Source organism: Lampris incognitus, chromosome 8, assembly GCF_029633865.1.
Source record: "Lampris incognitus isolate fLamInc1 chromosome 8, fLamInc1.hap2, whole genome shotgun sequence".
Lineage (NCBI taxonomy): Eukaryota > Metazoa > Chordata > Actinopteri > Lampriformes > Lampridae > Lampris > Lampris incognitus.
In genome coordinates this window covers 43,025,499-43,042,117 of record NC_079218.1, presented here as the reverse complement: position 1 = coordinate 43,042,117, position 16,619 = coordinate 43,025,499, and the positions used below count along the sequence as shown (strand labels likewise).

Here is a 16,619-nt window from a genome sequence, read left to right as displayed (position 1 = left end):
AAGAAAATTGATTGGAATTTCCCCCCCCCCCCCCCCTTGGATATCCTTATTATGTTTTGGCAGTGTAATTTCAATGAAATGGACTGATATGTGAACACAAGTATCGTGCTCTTTGGAGGTTAGCTTCGCCAGACATGTCCATATTTTCAGCTAACAATGACTGTGGTACAGGTTTAAGATAGTTATTCTGCCGCTCACCCACTCATTTTAGTATAAATGAGTTATTTTCAACCTTGCAACCCGAGTATTGGTAAAACTCAATATACAGATGTGATTGATATACAGGCCACTCGTTGTATTTTCAATGTCTCTTTCTTTGCTCTTACTCTTTATTCATCATGAACATAGGTGAATATGAATATCACAGTGACAGCAGTAACAATGATGGTGCTGATGAGGGAGATGATGATGGCAATGATGATGGCATCGATGGTGGGGATGAAAAGGAGCAATAGTTCTGAGGTGTTTCACCGCCCTGCAGCCAAGCTCTGATGATGAGGCTTCTCGATCTCATGCTACTGCACTTTTTCCATTCCCATTTTCTGTCTTTCTTATTCATCTTTCCTCTCTCTTTTTTCTTTTTTTCTCTTTTTTTTGGATCATCGTTTGTTTTTCTTTAAAAAGTGCTGTGAACATGTGACGCCAGCAAGCACCTGAAGCCTGGCCCGGCAAGCTGCTTTGACTAGCCAGGCCAGTGGTGCCAGGATGGTTGGAGGGGAGAGAGGGAGGGAAGAGGAGTTGGGATGGAGTCAAAGGAGGAGAAAAAGGTGAAGGACAAAATGAGGTGTTTAAGGGGTGTTCTCCTCTCAGTGCTGAATCCTCCTGATGGACTGAATCTGGGGAGTCTGGGCGTGGGAGCCAAACTCACGGTAGCACTTGAACTCTCCTCCATGGCAGTCACTCTCCAGAATGTACTGATGACCACGGTAACCGGGGAACTGGTAGCACACAAAGCTGTAGCAGCAGACACCAAACCAAGCGTCAGAGTTAAAGTCAGAAGATGAATAAGGAACAATGAAATCAAAATTAAACAAAATTGATAAACGGTATTGCATAATTTCTTCTACTTCTGTAACATTGATCTCTTTTAGTGAAGTAAATTGAAGGTGTGCAAATAGTACATTGGTTTTGATGCTGTTGCAGTGACAGTGTGCACAATCATGACAGCGTCTCAGCAATGTCAGTCCCAGTAATATCATGGCGGTGTTGTGTTGAGGTTCTTTAGCATCAGTTGAAAGTGTGTTTACCGCTGCTGGTGTGTGACTGCAATGTTGTGGCTAGAATAGGCTGAAAACGTGCAGAGCAGGGTATAATGACAGACTTACGCGCCAGACTGCACGTGCATTGATCCGACCTCATTGTTCATCCAACCCATGGCCTGCAGGGAGGGATAGTCATCGCACAGCTCAAACTGACGACCAATCATGTTCTCCTTCTCGTAGATGATCATCTTGGACTCTTTTTGGTTCTGCACCATGGAGAAGGAGAATCAGGGAGAGACAGAGGTCTTACTCTCGAAAATAAACTCTGTGTCACATAGCAGGGGATTCGAAATGGGCTAAATTAAAGAAACGAAGCAGTGCATTCGGTGGTTATGTCCGACCACATGAAGTGGATCCCACAGTGTGTTGAAGGAGTGACTGAACGAGAGGCGAGTTAATGTTGGGAACAGGGGCCGTGGGTCGGCTGTGTTTGAAACCTACAGCACAGCAGATGGGCCTGAAGGAGATCATCCTCTCAATGCGGTAGGAGTTGCTGCCACTGTAGGCCTCAAAGCGAGGGTAGTCTCCCCTCTCCAGGACAAACTGCTGGCCACAGAAGCTGGAGTGCTCATAACCCACCCAGCTAGAGAGAGAAAGAGAGAGAGAGATGAACAGAGAAAAGAGTGAACGGAGGGTGTTGGCTTAAACATAAGCCCCTCAGAGTCAAATATCAGGACTTAAAAGGCTCCTCCACTTCAGCCTTAAGCTCGGGTCTATCTTTCCCTAAATGGGGAGATGTTCCCTCATAACTTACGCTCCACATTCAACCTTCAGGGAGCGGATGTTCTCCATCCCGCACTCCATGATGTTCTGGCAGCTGGCGGTGAATTCCATGCGCCTTCCCTGGAAGTTCTCCTGGTCGTACACGGTGATCTGGAAAGCACAGCCGAACCCGAGGAGATCGTCTCCGTGTTAGGGCATGCACGTATGTCATTCATGTGAAGGGTGTACTCTGTCTAACGTAAAGCAACTGAACGGCTGTTGCAACTCCAACTTAAGGTCGAAGGTGATCCCCCGATGTCATAGGTCTGCTATTGGGTGTATGGGAGAACATTATGTATTTATTTATTTATTTATTTTTGATTTCCCCCCGCCGTTTTTCTCCCAAATTGTACTTGGCCAATTACCCCACTCTTCCAAGCTATCCCGGTTGCTGCTCCCCAGCCCCCCACCCCTCTGCCGACCTGGGGAGGGTTGCAGACTACCACATGCCTCCTCCGATACATGTGGAGTCACCAGCCGCTTCTTTTCGCCTGACAGTGAGGAGTTTGGCCAGGGGGACGTAGCGCATGGGAGGGTCACGCTATTCCACCCAGTTCCCCCTACACTCTGAACAGGCGCCCCGACCGACCAGAGGAGGCGCTAGTGCAGCGACCAGGACACATACCCACATCCGGCTTCCCCTCCCGCAGACACGGCCAACTGTGTCTGTAGGGACGCCCGACCAAGCCGGAGGTAACACGGGGATTCGAACCAGAGACCCCCGTGTCGGTAGGCAACGGAATAGACCGCTACGCCACCCAGACGCCCCCGGGGGAACATAATTTCGAAAAATGGTTCTTAAATCTGGTGCTGCTTGTTTTGCTGGTCTGTCAGTTTATTTCAACCGTCTGTTCGGGGCGATATCAGACGTGGGAACACCAGCTGAGCGTAATGAGCTAACAGAAAGAACAGAAAGCCAGCAGGAGGGTTCAGCGCGTCTCCTATAAGCTCACCTTCCAAGGGCCCATGGGCATGGTCTTCATGGGGTTTGTCAGAGCCATTGTGTCCTTTATCTGAGCAGTACCTGTGCAGAGAGAGAGAGAGAGAGAGAGAGAGAGAGAGAGAGAGAGAGAGAGAGAGAGAGGGGAAGAAAGAGGGAGCAGAGAATTTACCCGCTCATCAGAATGTCTTTTTTTTTTCCCCCCGCTCCAAAAAGCCACATAACAAATAACTCGTCCTCACAGCTACTCTTTTCTGTCGTACACTGGAGCTGAGAAATTTTACGGCACAACATTCAGTATATGTCTGCCGTTCTGCACTGTTTACAGTCAGCACAACACTGAACTATACTATACAACAGTGTACTGTAGTACTTCATAGCACCGTACTCTAGTTGGCCACGCTCCGGTCAACTTTCCGACTCCAGGAGTCAGTTTCTGGCTGACTTTTTCACCTTAAGCTGCTTCTTTTTCTTTCTTTTTTACCTTACTTTCTATGTTATGCGCTCCAACTTGACTCCGCAAAAAAACCAAACAAAAAAACCCCACCCCATTTAAGGCTGTAAAGCTTAAACCATCGAAATACAGACAACTATAGGGGCTTCCGGTTGATCTAACACCATAGTGGGTGCACTCGGAAGTTGGCCCAGACTGTCGCCACGTATCCGCAGTTTGGGAAGTGACACTGCACGGTTACTACTTCACATTAACTCATTGAACAGAGGGGTCAATGAAACCTACCTAAAAACGGTGAGCTTTGTGTCGCAGGACTCCACTGAGCGGTGTGCAGAGCCGCTGTGTGTGTGGGGGTATATATACAGCCCTCGGGGCCGGGGGCCGGGGCGGGGGGGCCACGCCTGGACTCGTGTCAGCACTTTGCTTTTGACTCCATTGTTTTATTGTCACAGAGGGGGTTAACCCGCCAGGGGGACACATCCAAATTCACACAAACACTCCCAAGCACAAAGAGGGCCCGGGGCCCGTGCACGGCACCGGGGTGTACCTGGGTGTCAAGAAAATGACCGGCTTGTAGGAACCGTGTCAGCACTAACATTTATACTCTGTAACAGTATCCGGCTTTTGAACACGAAACCGGAAAATATAAAACCGACAACGATGATTTGAGTTTTTCTATCCGACTGGGAGGTCCGTGTGTTTTGGCTGGCACAGAGGACACGGGTGGTGTCCCCACCGAACGTCAGGTCACCCATCCAAACGTTACTGGCACCGTTGTAGTCATCGCCTGTGCGAGACTTATAATAAGGTTTGATAAGAGAGAGGAGGCCGGCTTCTTTAAGCGACCTCCTCTATTTTCATTTGTGACCGCGGTGGATTGGAGAGGGGGAAATCCCATCAGCCATCTCTGATAGTGTAGTTGTAAAGTGAGGAGAGAGCTTTTCCCCAGAGCAAGAATGGTATCCTCTCCTTTTACAGGCCTCCCTTAATCTATAGATGGTCTCCGGCCGTTACTCTGATCCTGATTTGTGGCATCGCCCATCCATTAATACACACACTTAGTCCAGCCGAAGGTTGCTCGGAGCTGGAGTCTATCCCAGCATGCACTGGGCGGAGGGCTGAGAGACCCCCTGGCCAGGTCGCCGGTCCATCATAGACTGTAATGTTTTCACAGGCCGTCTCAGAGTATATAGAGTAACCTTTTTTGGGGGGTTTTCAAGCGGACAGGCGTTATGCCACACATGGAGCCCAGGCGCAGCGTCCTACAGTGATGAAAAGTCCCTGCACCAAGAGTGTCCAGGGGAAAGGTGAGAAGCAAATATGTGATTTAATCATATATACTGTGAAAAAACTTGGGTTTTTTTTTCAGGGCTTGAATCCTGCATAAATGGTTGAAATTCACTTTCAGACAGCACGGCGGGGCATTCGCCCTGTTTGTACGCCGCCACCCCCCCCCCCCCGTGTCGTGTTTTATTCCAAATTGTGAATGGAAATGCCTGATGCTATTTTTGGAGTTCCTGTCTACAAACGAATAAATGAACAATGATGGAGTACATTAACGACAGGCATCCCTAGGGGTCGAGCGGTCCTGTTGGCGGGACTGGCAGTGGTTTGATGTGGACTGGTTTGTGTGATTGGCACGGCCAGTTGGCCGCTATGTGAATAGCTGATGATCGCACGGCGGAAGAAAAGAGTGTGTGGGGGGGGGTAGGGGGGTGTATAAAAGAGGATCATGTGGGACACTGGCCGCTCATTCTTCTCCAAAACACGTCTGTTAGAGCAACTGACAATAGAGGCCAAATGTGGCTGGTGCTATGCAGTATAAAAGTCTTAAATTGAGCTGGACGGCTGCACTGCTTCTGCTGTGTAGGTGTGTTGTTGCTGCCTCCGTGTGTCACTTTGCACAGACCATGACAGCAAATGTCCTCTTTGAGGGGAAAAACAAAGAATCTGTCCGTCTTATCTCATTTTCTGACAATCCGTTCGAGCCAATCTGATTTTCCTTCCGTTCGTCTCACGTCTGTTCGCTCTTTTCCCTTTTAATCTTGACTGAATCGAGCAGAAGAGCGTCAGCATGACTCAAAATATTAAAATTTGTTTCGCCTTAGTACTTCTGTCGTCAAGTCATATTACGTTCTTTCTCTTGCTTTTTAAAAAAAATTTTTTTTTGCATGAATCTGTTACAGGTCCTCTGCATTAAAACTAGCAAGGAGGGCATGGTGTGCTACACACAAGAGGAGGGCAGAGAGGGGAAATGGGAGTTGCCCTCCCCATTCATTCGCTTACACCGCCATCATTGTGTCACTAAAGAAAACAAGCGGGGGACGGACAAAACAGCCCAGAGAGAGGGGCTGTGCAATATCGACTCGCAAACTATACCTACAGCCTGCTCTCCTCTTTAGCAGCCCTGAACAATGAACATTTAGGAAACAGCTTACTGAGCTCAGCACATTGCCTAGACTCTCAGTTTAGTGTGTGTGTGCGTTTGTGTGTGTGTGTGTGCGCGCGTGTGTGTGTTTCTGCTGATGGTAGCAGTCGTCCAGAGGTGACAAAGGGACAAGCAAACTCAGCAGGCCTATGTGAGGAGATGGACATGACCATATAGCCCACTCTCAACTGCGTGGTATGGCTATCACACACACACACAGACACACTCCCATTACAAACCATTCATTCTGCATGTATCCGAATACACACAAAACCCACCAAAAACCCATGTAAGAAATGCCCTCCATGAGAACTCCTTATATGCATGCAGACCCCCCCCCAACACACACACATACATTTTACTCAATAGCAGCTACTGCATGAATAGATACAGAAAATTACACAGTCTGCCATGACATGACATGACATGACATGACATGACATGACATGACATGATATGACACTTTAGTCTGCTTGGGAGAGTAGTCTTTATTTCCTCTAAGGGTGTGATGAAGTTGGGTCAGCGTAGTTACTGAACCAGTTGACGGCCCGACAAAATTATAATACATCGCTATGAAGTTTTTATAATTTCTGTTTGTTTTGCCTGTTTGTGTTTTTTTGTATTTGTTTGGTTGGTTAATCGAAAGTGTCGATCATTCATTAATTCATTAGAAACCATCCTCCACTATATTTTCTGAAAAAAATCCAGACAGAAGGCAAACGGACGTCAGTAAGGCGATAAACTCTGCGTTAACTACAAATGACCTCTAGGGGGCAACATTACAGCAAAATCAACCGACGTGGCTGTCAGGCGGGCGGAGGGAATCCAGCAGAGGTGCGAGTTTGACACGTCCTACAGGGGCAGGAACACCGTGGCGGCGGTGGACACTGAATATTTGGGAATGCTGGAAGTGTTTCAGTCTCCAGCACACAGGAACGTCAGTATTACATAGGGATTTCCATGTAGTATTGTTGTTGAGGAACGTGTGCCGATAGGCGTGTAGAGCGCCACCTGTGGTTTGAGTCGTGGGAGCCTTGAAGTATGAGGGGTTCACTGTTTTCGTATCAATGCAAAAAAATCAAAAAATCCAAATCATAATATCAAGATTACAGCCCCCAGATTGATTTACATTCTTTGTCTTCCTGCGTGATCCAACAAGGCTGCACGAAGGTGACTAAAGCGTTAACGGACGATTGCTATTCAGTTGAAAACATACCTCAACTAGATAATTATAATACAAAAGCCAGCTTTCCTATGTAATAGCGTGCACGTGATCTTAACTGATTAAGAAAGATCATCAAAAAAAAAGAAGAAGATAAAACGCAGCTGGGATAGAACTGGTTTTTCTTTTCTTTACAACCTGTTACACCGAGACGGGAAATGTTAACATTTAGTAAATAATGTTTGGTCCAGTCTGGTTCAGAAACGGCGGGTTTGGGCAGAAAGAGAGATGGGGGAGGTGGGGGGGGGGTGGATAACGTAAGGCTCCGGTACGAAGACCGAGTGTTATTGATCAGCGGTGACGTCACCTGGATTGCCGCGCCGCGGAAGGCGCAGATGGAGGCGTCTGAACGACACATTGCATGTCAACCGTACAGGGGCTGTCCTAGTGAGCTACGGTGCACCCCCGCCACCCCCCACGACAACCCGGACATCTGCCGCCTTTTTTCTTCTCTTTTTTTTTTTTTTGTTAATTGCGAGCTCGGTCGATTATTGTCACAGATTTCCACTCTTACTGGAGCCCAGCCAACCGTTTTTAGGGCCAGTTGCACACGAAACACGCGCGCGCGCCCGCGCGGCGCCCGCGCGCACTCTCTCTGTAGCGCTGAGAGGCAGGAGAGCTGCATGCAAGCCAGTCTGCAGACAGACTGCAGGCTCATGAAGAAGAGAGGATTTGAATTAAGCACCGGATAATAGACAGCAACTGTGTATCCTTCGGCGCGTGAGGGAGGGAGGGAGGCAGGCAACTGTTTTTGTATCTTTGCAAGCCCGTGGTTAGGAGGAGGAGGGGGCGGGGGTGGTGGTGGTGGTGGTGGGGGAGAGGAGAGGAGGAGGAACGGAGAATGAGCTATTCTTGTGCCAGCAGAGGCAACAGCCAGGACCCGTCCAGCGCTAAGAAGAAGCCCGCCGGTCCTAATCCGGGAAGTTACGGCGGCGGAGCCACCAGAGGCACCAGCGAAACCACCGGCACCAGTGACCCGAGCGGTGCGAGCCAGGCCAACCCCAAGCAAGCGGCGGCGATGAAAGTGAAGAAAGGCTGCAACTCCGCCGACGTGGAGGTCCCGGTGACCACGGAGGAGGAGCTGCTGGCCAACGCGATCATCACTCCGGAGGACGTACTGGGGTTACAGAAGATCACAGAGAGTAAGTCGGCGCCGTCCGTCTCCCGCCGTTTCGTCACCGTGTGACAGAAAGGCGGACCAGGTGCGTTAGATCGCGCGGATGGTGTTGAATGGGTCGGTTCCTGCGTCAGTTTGATGCGCCCTTGTTGTTCCTACCATAGTAAATGTGTAGCTCTGAAAACAACAACAACATTGGACCCCCTCCACCCCCCCGTTGCCAAAAATGCGTGTCAGCAAACGTGCGTTGGCCGTTTATGTCGGCATCATACAGGAGCGATCATCTGCCCTTAAGCCGGTGCAGGAGAGGGGCAATAGGCCTGCCGGGGCTGGAGTAGGGGTACGGTTTCAGTCTTCTGTCAGTGACCGGGACGAGTCTTGGAAAGTACGGCTGTCACGCTTGTTTGTGTTTTGAGTAGCGCTGAGACGATTGGTCGATTAACCGATCAAGTCGCCTGACGGGAAATTAATCGATTATGATTCTGGTAAAAACCAAGCACGTGCTGGTTACAGCTTCACATACGCTGAGACCTGCAGGCTGTTTTTCGATTCATGTCCTAAAATTAATATTGTAACGTGCATGGATAACAAGACACGCTGGCCGCAAGCTGGCGGATCTGACCCTTCAGTCTAGCGGTTAGCAATGTCTCCTGCGGTGCGGGCGATACGGGTTCGCTTCCCGGCCGCAGCAGGTGCCGTGGTTGCATTGTCCCCCGAATTCGCTACAATATTTTAAAGTTGTTTTCTTCTTCTGCCAGTCCGACTAGTAAACATCACAGCACTTGTGATGGGGTATTCGTCGTTATTTTGACATTTCCTAGACGAATTACTTAATAAGTAAAAGAAAACGGTAATCGGTGATGAAAATAATCATTATTTGCAGCCCTAATTCTGTAATTATTCAAAAAAAATAGTTGCAATAAAATGTTTGAATTTACTATTTACAGGTCTATTTATCATATTCTATGTAGCATGAATATATGAAGTTAGTTAGTGTTTGTTGCTTTTGCCTGTATCCAGCACATTTTGCAATGTGTGTAACAGTAAAATGAGCTTGGATTTCTCATCCACTCATAACTGCCCCAAAGGTCAGGAACGTAAAGGTCAAAGCCCGAAGACCTTACACCGCTCATTGGACCAGACACGGTTCCTGTAGCAGCAAAGTGGTCACACAAAAACAAAAGGTTGATTAGGAAAATTTGTTTTAAGGAGTACAGCCCCCCCACCCCTCCCCAAAAAAACACATCTCAATAGCCCTCTTTGACGTCATGGCATATGTTCACACCAGGGTGCAGATATGATTGGATAGTTAGGGTGCACAGCAGGACACTGAGGGGGTCTAATGGACAAACTGGCTTCTCCTGTGAAACCGCAGCACGCCGCCTTTACACAAGTCCCCATAGCTAGTCCTTACTGCCCCCCCCTTTCTCTCTCTGGTCCGTCGTTGGCAAAGAAACCAAGATGTCATCTGAAAAAAAAGTCTTCATGTTCATTAAGCCATCAAGTCAACCATTTCAGAACTATCATCTGTGCAGTATGTCAGTGCACGCATGGTTTTGCAATGCATGTTTCTAAAGGTGACCACAAAACGGCGTTTCGGGACGCCGTATTTAGCATTTCGAAGCAGAAATGTGAGAGGTTTGACTGCCTTCGGCTCAGCTGTCACCAGTCTGCTGTTGTGAAGTACTCGCGGCCGTGCACAAGCGTGAACGTCCCACAGAGTCAACAGTTTGCTGCAGAATCTTCCTGCAGCCATTTTAGACTACATTTTCTCCTCTGCAGCCTGGGAGCCAGCTGAAAAGAAGACGGCTAGGCCACTTTATCACACCTGCTCCTTTTAGCTTTGTTTTCAGATCTCACGCTTTCACCTGTTCCCTGGTTTCTATTCACCAGGCAGTCGTTTCATGAAAACTCTTGACAACCGCGTACCATTAGTACTGATATACGGTTCATCTTTAATTGTTTTTACACTATTGAGCCACAGCCAACCTTCTCTGAGGCAAAGAAAGATGAGTTACAGAGAGAGATCCTTATGTGCACTTGAACCCATATATGATCTATTCCTGCCTGATGTCAGTTAGCTAACAGGTGGCCAGTAGGGCACTTAACTATTTAAAGGTCTGCATAATACCTTACACAACGCTGTTGCGGTGGCATTTACAAGACACACCGAGTCTCTTTTAAATGCACAGAATATTCCAGATACTATAGCAAGTCATGATGCAGGGCATTATCTACACCAGCCACAGGAAAACAAAACCGCCTGCCTAATGTTGTGTGGGTCCCCCTCATGCCGCCAAAACAGCTCTGACCCGTCGAGGCATGGACTCCGCGAGACCTCTGAAGGTGTCCTCTGGTATCTAGCACCAAGATGTTAGCAGCAGATCCTTCATGCTGTGTAAGTTGCGAGGTGGGGCCTCCATGAATTAGCCCCCCCCCCCAGCACATCCCACAGATGCTCCATTGGGTTGAGATCTGGGGGATTTGGAGGCCGGGGCAACACCTTGAACTCTTTCATGTTCCTCAAACCATTCCTGAACATTTTGCAGCGTGGCAGGGTGCATTATCCTGCGGAGAGAGGCCACTGCCATCAGGGAATACCGTTGTCATGAAGGGGTGTCCTCTTCTGCAGCGATGTTTAGGAAGGTGGTACGTGTCAAAGTAACATCCGCATGAGTGCCAGGACCCAAGGTTCCCAGCAGAACATTGCCCGGAGCGTCACACTGCCTCCTCCAGCTTGCATCCTCCCCATAGTGCATCCTGGTGCCATCTCTTCCCCGGGGAAACGACGCTCACGCACCCGGCCATCCAACGATGCGAAAGAAAACGCGACTCGTCAGACCAGGCCGGCTTCTTCCGCTGCTCCGTGGTCCAGTTCTGGTTGCTCACGCGCCTACTGTCGGTGCTTTCGGCGGCGGACAGGGGTCATCGTGGGCACGCTGACCGGTCTGCAGCTATGCGGCGCCATACGCAGCAAGTTGTGATGCACTGTGTGTTGTGACACCTGTCTGTCATGTCATTAACTTCTTCAGCAATACGAGCTACAGCAGCTCTTCTGTGGGATGCAATGAGATAATCAACTTTACTCACGCTCCCCCTGTCGGCGGTTTTAATGTTTTGGCTGATCGTATGCAGAGTTCAAATCCATCAGCATCTAAATGGGGTAATCCGTGCAGCATTATCAAAACCCTTACAGGCTTGTAAATGCTGGGCGTGCAGCATGCTCGGGAGGGTTTCGGCTCCCTGGTGGTGACCAGGCCTCCTGAGCCAACTTCTCCTTCAACGAGAAAACACCTGAGGCAAACAGAGACTTGCACAAGAAAAGGCACCAGGGATCCAAATTGACGCTTGACACTTTCCTTTATCTCTCTGTTCCTCGTCCTGAATGGGCCCTCTTTAATCGACGCCCCCTCCCTGTTTGGGGTCCTCCCTCCTTCCTCACTGCAGCCGCGCACCTGTTGAAGTGCACTCACAATACCAACACGAGAGGCCTCTTTTCCACATTTACCCCAGAACCATTTCAGAAATACAGGAGGTCTTGGTTAGGAATAAGATTCTTGGGGGTGTCCGGGTGGCATAGCGGTCTATTCCGTTGCCTGCCAACACGGGGATCGCCGGTTCGAATCCCCGTGTTACCTCCGGCTTGGTCGGGCGTCCCTTACAGACACGATTGGCCGTGTCTGCGGGTGGGAACCCGGATGTGGGTATGGGCCCTGGTCGCTGCGCTAGCGCCTCCTCTGGTTGGTCGGGGCGCCTGCTCGGGGGGGGGGGGACTGGGGGGAATAGCGTGATCCTCCCACGCGCTACGTCCCCCTGGTGAAACTCTTCACTGTCAGGTGAAAAAGAAGCGGCTGGCGACTCCACATGTATCGGAGGAGGCATGTGGTAGTCTGCAGCCATCCCAGCCACAAGAAGAGTGGGGCAATTGGCCGGATACAACTGGGGAGGGGAAAAAAGGGGGGGATAAGAGTCTTCCTGCTTCATATTGAGTTCAGGGAAACTGACAGGGAAACTTTGTTCTCAGCTCTCATCCTTCCTCTGAGTCACTGCCCCCTCCCTTTCTGGCTGTGTATAGACGTACGTTAGCACTACAGGGACAGTGACCTGTCAAGAGCAGGGAATAATGCCAGCTTTGACATCATAGTGTGTATATGTGCTTCTTCTCCATGTGTTGTTTTTTTGTAGTATGTGCGTGTGTTTGTGTGCGCTTGTCTGGCTGTGTTTGTATATATGCCTTGTGTTGACTCCCGGGAGTGATACGGCAGCGAGGTCATGATGTCATAACAGCAGTGGGATCCTAGACCAGCTTCGGAGCGATCCATGTGGAAATGTCGTGCCCCCCCCTCTCTCCCCCTCTCTCCCCCTCTCCCTCTCTCTCTCTCCCATGCTGGTCTTCATCGCGCTCTTGGATGTGCTCGGTTTCAAAGCTCCCGGTGACATGGCTGGAGGTGAGGATAGGCATGTGTGAATCACCACAGCAACATAGATATACGCTTGAGTCACTACGGCAACATGAAGCATTTCCCCATGGTTACCGTCAGTGGTCTCTGTTTACCTCCGTTCAGCCTCCTACACACGTCCTTCTCTCCTGTCCCTTCCAGCTCCCTTCTCCTCTTCTGCACTTCCAAACATTTTGATGCCAATATTTTTTATTTATTTATTTTTCGGTTTGGCACACTTGCATGCACATAAAAAAAAAAAAAAGAAAAAAAAATATATATACAGAGAGAGAGAGAGATGCCTCTCTCTCTCTCTCTCTCTCTCTCTCTCTCTCTCTCTCTCTCTCTCTCTCTCTCTCTCTCTCTCTCTCTCTCTCTCTCTCTCTCTCTCTCTCTCTCTCTCTCTCTCTGTTTTGCTCCCTCTCTCTTTGAGGGCTTACATCATTTCTCAGGTCTCTTGAAAAGTGGCAGTCAGTGGTGACCGAGTCTTGTTTGGAGACATGTCTCTCTCTGCCGGGGTAGCTCGCCTTATGGCCGGAACTGTATCTCTCTTTACGTGATAGCGACTCTCTCGGACTTGACGGTTGGTCGGTTTGGTTCCGACCGGATGGTTTTAGCGGACTTGACAGCACACGGCAGTGTGAAACAGTACTTCCAAGTTACTCTCTTTCTTTTAACCTATACAGGGCACCGGATGAGCAGGTCTTGACAAGGCAGACGAAGTGCAGAAAGTCAGATCATCTCACTAAGTTGTGAGTCACAAAAGCGTCTGTATGCATCTCCAATAGACCCGGCACTCATAGTGTTGTCCAATGTCACAGATTGCATCTGAAGATCATCTTCATCAAAGTGGGCGCAGGCTCTCTGCCTGGTCTTTTCTCTCGAGTTCACCTTTTTATTGCCCTGTTTTGCTGGCAGCATTCTTTCATAAACAGCCCCGGGAGCGGCCTTTGAGACAACTCTGCATGGTTGTGTGTTACGTTGCTCTATGTCGGGACTCCCTGTCAGTTCTTTTCACACAGTTGTAGTACCTGCACTAGCGGTGTCACGCTGTGGGTTTGTGGGACGTATAACATGGGCCTGAATTAGAAGGTAATGAGCACGACCGGGATTTCACTCCTACCTAAAACGACCATGGGCGGTCAAAATGACCGCCTTGGTTGTTCTGGTGGTAAACGGATGTGTTAGTGCTGGGCCTTAAAAGAGGTCAAAGATGACACAAACACGCCCAAACAGAAACACAAAGTCACACGCTCACTGACAGACAAAACCAGATTCAAACCCCCCTCCCCCTTCTTTTCTGCCAGGCCTAAGCATCACCCATATCCTTAAACATGAGCCAAAACCCTACTGCATCCTTCCCCCTCAACCCTGCCCTGAACTGAACTGCTCAATCCTTCCTCCTCAACCCTGCCTGAACTGAACTGCTGCATCCTTCCTCCTCAACCCTGCCCTGAACTGAACTGCTCAATCCTTCCTCCTCAACCCTGCCCTGAACTGAACTGCTGCATCCTTCCTCCTCAACCCTGCCCTGAACTGAACTGCTGCATCCTTCCTCCTCAACCCTGCCCTGAACTGAACTGCTGCATCCTTCCTCCTCAACCCTGCCCTGAACTGAACTGCTGCATCCTTCCTCCTCAACCTGCCCTGAACTGAACTGCTCCATCCTTCCTCCTCAACCCTGCCCTGAACTGAACTGCTCCATCCTTCCTCTTCAACCTTGCCTTGAACTGAACCGCTCCATCCTTCCTCCTCAACCCTGCCCTGAACTGAACTGCTCCATCCTTCCTCCTCAAACCTGCCCTGAACTGAACTGCTCCATCCTTCCTCCTCAACCCTGAACTGAACTGCTCCATCCTTCCTCCTCAACCCTGCCCTGAACTGAACTGCTGCATCCTTCCTCCTCAACCCTGAACTGAACTGAACTGCCCCATCCTTCCTCCCCAAATCTGCCCTGAACCGAACTGCTGCGTCCTTCCTCCTCAAACCTGCCCTGAACTGAAGCTACTGTCCGCCCTCCCTGCTTTGCCCTCTTTGAATCTCTGTCTTATCTCTCGTCTCCCCTTTCGGACTCTCCCCAATGTCCCTCGCCCTCTCCCCTGGTCAGCATGAAGGTGGCCGACAGCTTGGAGGTTTCTCAGCCTGGTTCGGTGCACACGTAGCCACCGTAAATATGCCGAAACTTCAGCCGTATAAAAACTGAGTGATGTCAGAGAGAGAGAGAGAGAGAGAGAGAGAGAGAGAGAGAGAGAGAGAGAGAGAGAGAGAGAGAGAGAGAGAGAGAGAGAGAGAGAGAGAGAGAGAGAGAGAGAGGAGAGAGAGAGAGAAAGGGAAGGGAAAAGAGAGGTAGAGCCTTCATTTATGTGCGCTGTCTTTCTTTTGAATTGCCAGAACCTTGAGAAGATGGTTTCCATTTCTGCAACCGGCTGGTGTGTGTGCGGTGTGACTAAAAGGACATCCACACATTCTGCCCCTTGTGAACACTGTGAGCTCATACTGTTAACTCAGCAACAGGAATCTGAAAAATATACGACTCTGTGGTCATGAAATGGTCCAAACAGGTCACCGACCGCCTCAGGCAAAGCTATTGGAGCATATATTAAAGGTTTTGCCGAAAAGTTGATTCCACCTTTCTGATGAACCCACCAAAAATAAAAAATAAAAATCTCCATAGCATTTGGACCCCCAATGCAACTGCATAGATGTAAAAAATAGTTTTTCTATTTTTCCAGCCCTGCACCATCATGCTCCAACCACCTCCATACTACTCCTCCCACCTCCCTTTACCCCTGTCCCGTTCTTCCAGTGATTAGTTGGATTTACCTAAACCGGATTAGTCCATTTGAGCCACAGTGCCTTCCTGCTCTCACCTGATTGGTTACTCATCTCCCTCTCCAGAGTGGACCTGCGGTCACTTTTCACATTTTTATCATCTTTCATCCCCCTGCTTCGTCCTCGGTGTCGGCAGAATGTACCCGAGTCCTTCGATTCTACATATGCCTCTCTGGTGGGTTTGCGGGGCAACAGGCGTTAATGCACTGGAAGCAGTGTGAGCAACATATTGTTGGTTGTAGTCAGCCAGAGCCTCTCAACTCTCAACTCTGCCCACAGTGAACACGCGCAGGGCACTCACCGTTTTCATTTCCTTCCTTCTGCTTTTGCACGCTGGCCCGTTTTGGCCATTAAGCAACTAAGTGTTGCACCGAGGTGCTTCTAGATGAGGCTTACACGTTCTTGTCCACAGAAACACTCTTGCATAATCCATGTGTATTTACAGCAGTGTGTGTGTGTGTGTGTGTGTGTGTGTGTGTGTGTGTGTGTGTGTGTGTGTGTGTGTGTGTGTGTCTGCATGTCATGCTAGTCCTTATCCGGGGGGTCTTGCAAGGAAATTGGGGCCATGCGTTATAGAATCTGACATTTTTTTTTTTTACAACCCTGACCGCCGCTGAGACGTGCATGCGGAGGTTGCCTGAGAGAACCAGAATGTGAGAAGCTTTTCTTCAGCAGCTGAACGCTCACATTCAAAGGCTAAATTTAAGCTTTTAGCTTGTCAAGAAAAAGTGCAGTGGAAAATAAAGCGCCCCCTCCGGCAAATGACACGCCAGCTTTCGACTGGGGGGGGGGGATCTGCCTGGATGAGTAGCTGCACGGATCAGACAGAAGGGAGAAATGGGCAGTAGAGGCCCAAATCGTAATTAGGAGACCCGGCGGAACTTAGGTTGTGCCGTCCCCTTCCCCCAAGCCCTTATCTTCTCCACCTTCCCTTGCAGAGACAACCACAAACACCCAACCCCTCGTGGGCTAATCTTAGAGGATTACGGGTTAAGAACGGCCTCCACTCTTCTACAGCGCCGTGTCCCGTCCCCTGTCACAGGACAAGGTCTGTCAGAGTTAGGTGGGCCCCGGGCACCCGGTCCGTGCAAGACCGAGTGAAGAAAGCAACGCAAACAGCAAGACCTCCTCAGGGTAAATCACTGGTTTATCATGCTAGCGTC

At 49.6% G+C, this 16,619-nt stretch overlaps 2 protein-coding genes across 2 annotated transcripts in view; one reads left to right on the top strand and one right to left on the bottom strand.

Moving 5' to 3' along the window:
• Nucleotides 1-806: 806 nt before the first annotated feature.
• On the bottom strand, nt 807-3,025 carry LOC130116837 (beta-crystallin A1-like). Its single transcript, XM_056284904.1, has 5 exons — nt 2,978-3,025; nt 2,017-2,135; nt 1,704-1,845; nt 1,326-1,468; nt 807-954 (listed from the first exon to the last, which is right to left on the bottom strand). Exons 1-5 carry the CDS (start codon nt 3,023-3,025, stop codon nt 807-809), a joined length of 600 nt encoding a protein of 199 aa, XP_056140879.1.
• Nucleotides 3,026-7,909: 4,884 nt separating this feature from the next.
• unc119b (unc-119 homolog b (C. elegans)) overlaps nt 7,910-16,619 on the top strand; it is a 20,469-nt gene continuing 11,759 nt past the window's right edge. Inside the window, exon 1 of the mRNA XM_056285209.1 lies at nt 7,910-8,210. Coding sequence (XP_056141184.1) covers nt 7,910-8,210 — 301 coding nt within the window. The remainder of the gene's footprint in view (nt 8,211-16,619) is intronic.

Excerpts from the sequence above, each read along its gene's own strand:
- LOC130116837 (XM_056284904.1), bottom strand. The coding sequence starts at position 3,025 with ATGGCTCTGACAAACCCCATGAAGACCATGCCCATGGGCCCTTGGAAG. Across the intron at positions 2,136-2,977 it reads TGCCCATGGGCCCTTGGAAG|ATCACCGTGTACGACCAGGA; the intron begins GTGAGCTTATAG and ends TGTGCTTTCCAG. Across the intron at positions 955-1,325 it reads ATGCACGTGCAGTCTGGCGC|CTTTGTGTGCTACCAGTTCC; the intron begins GTAAGTCTGTCA and ends CTGCTGCTACAG.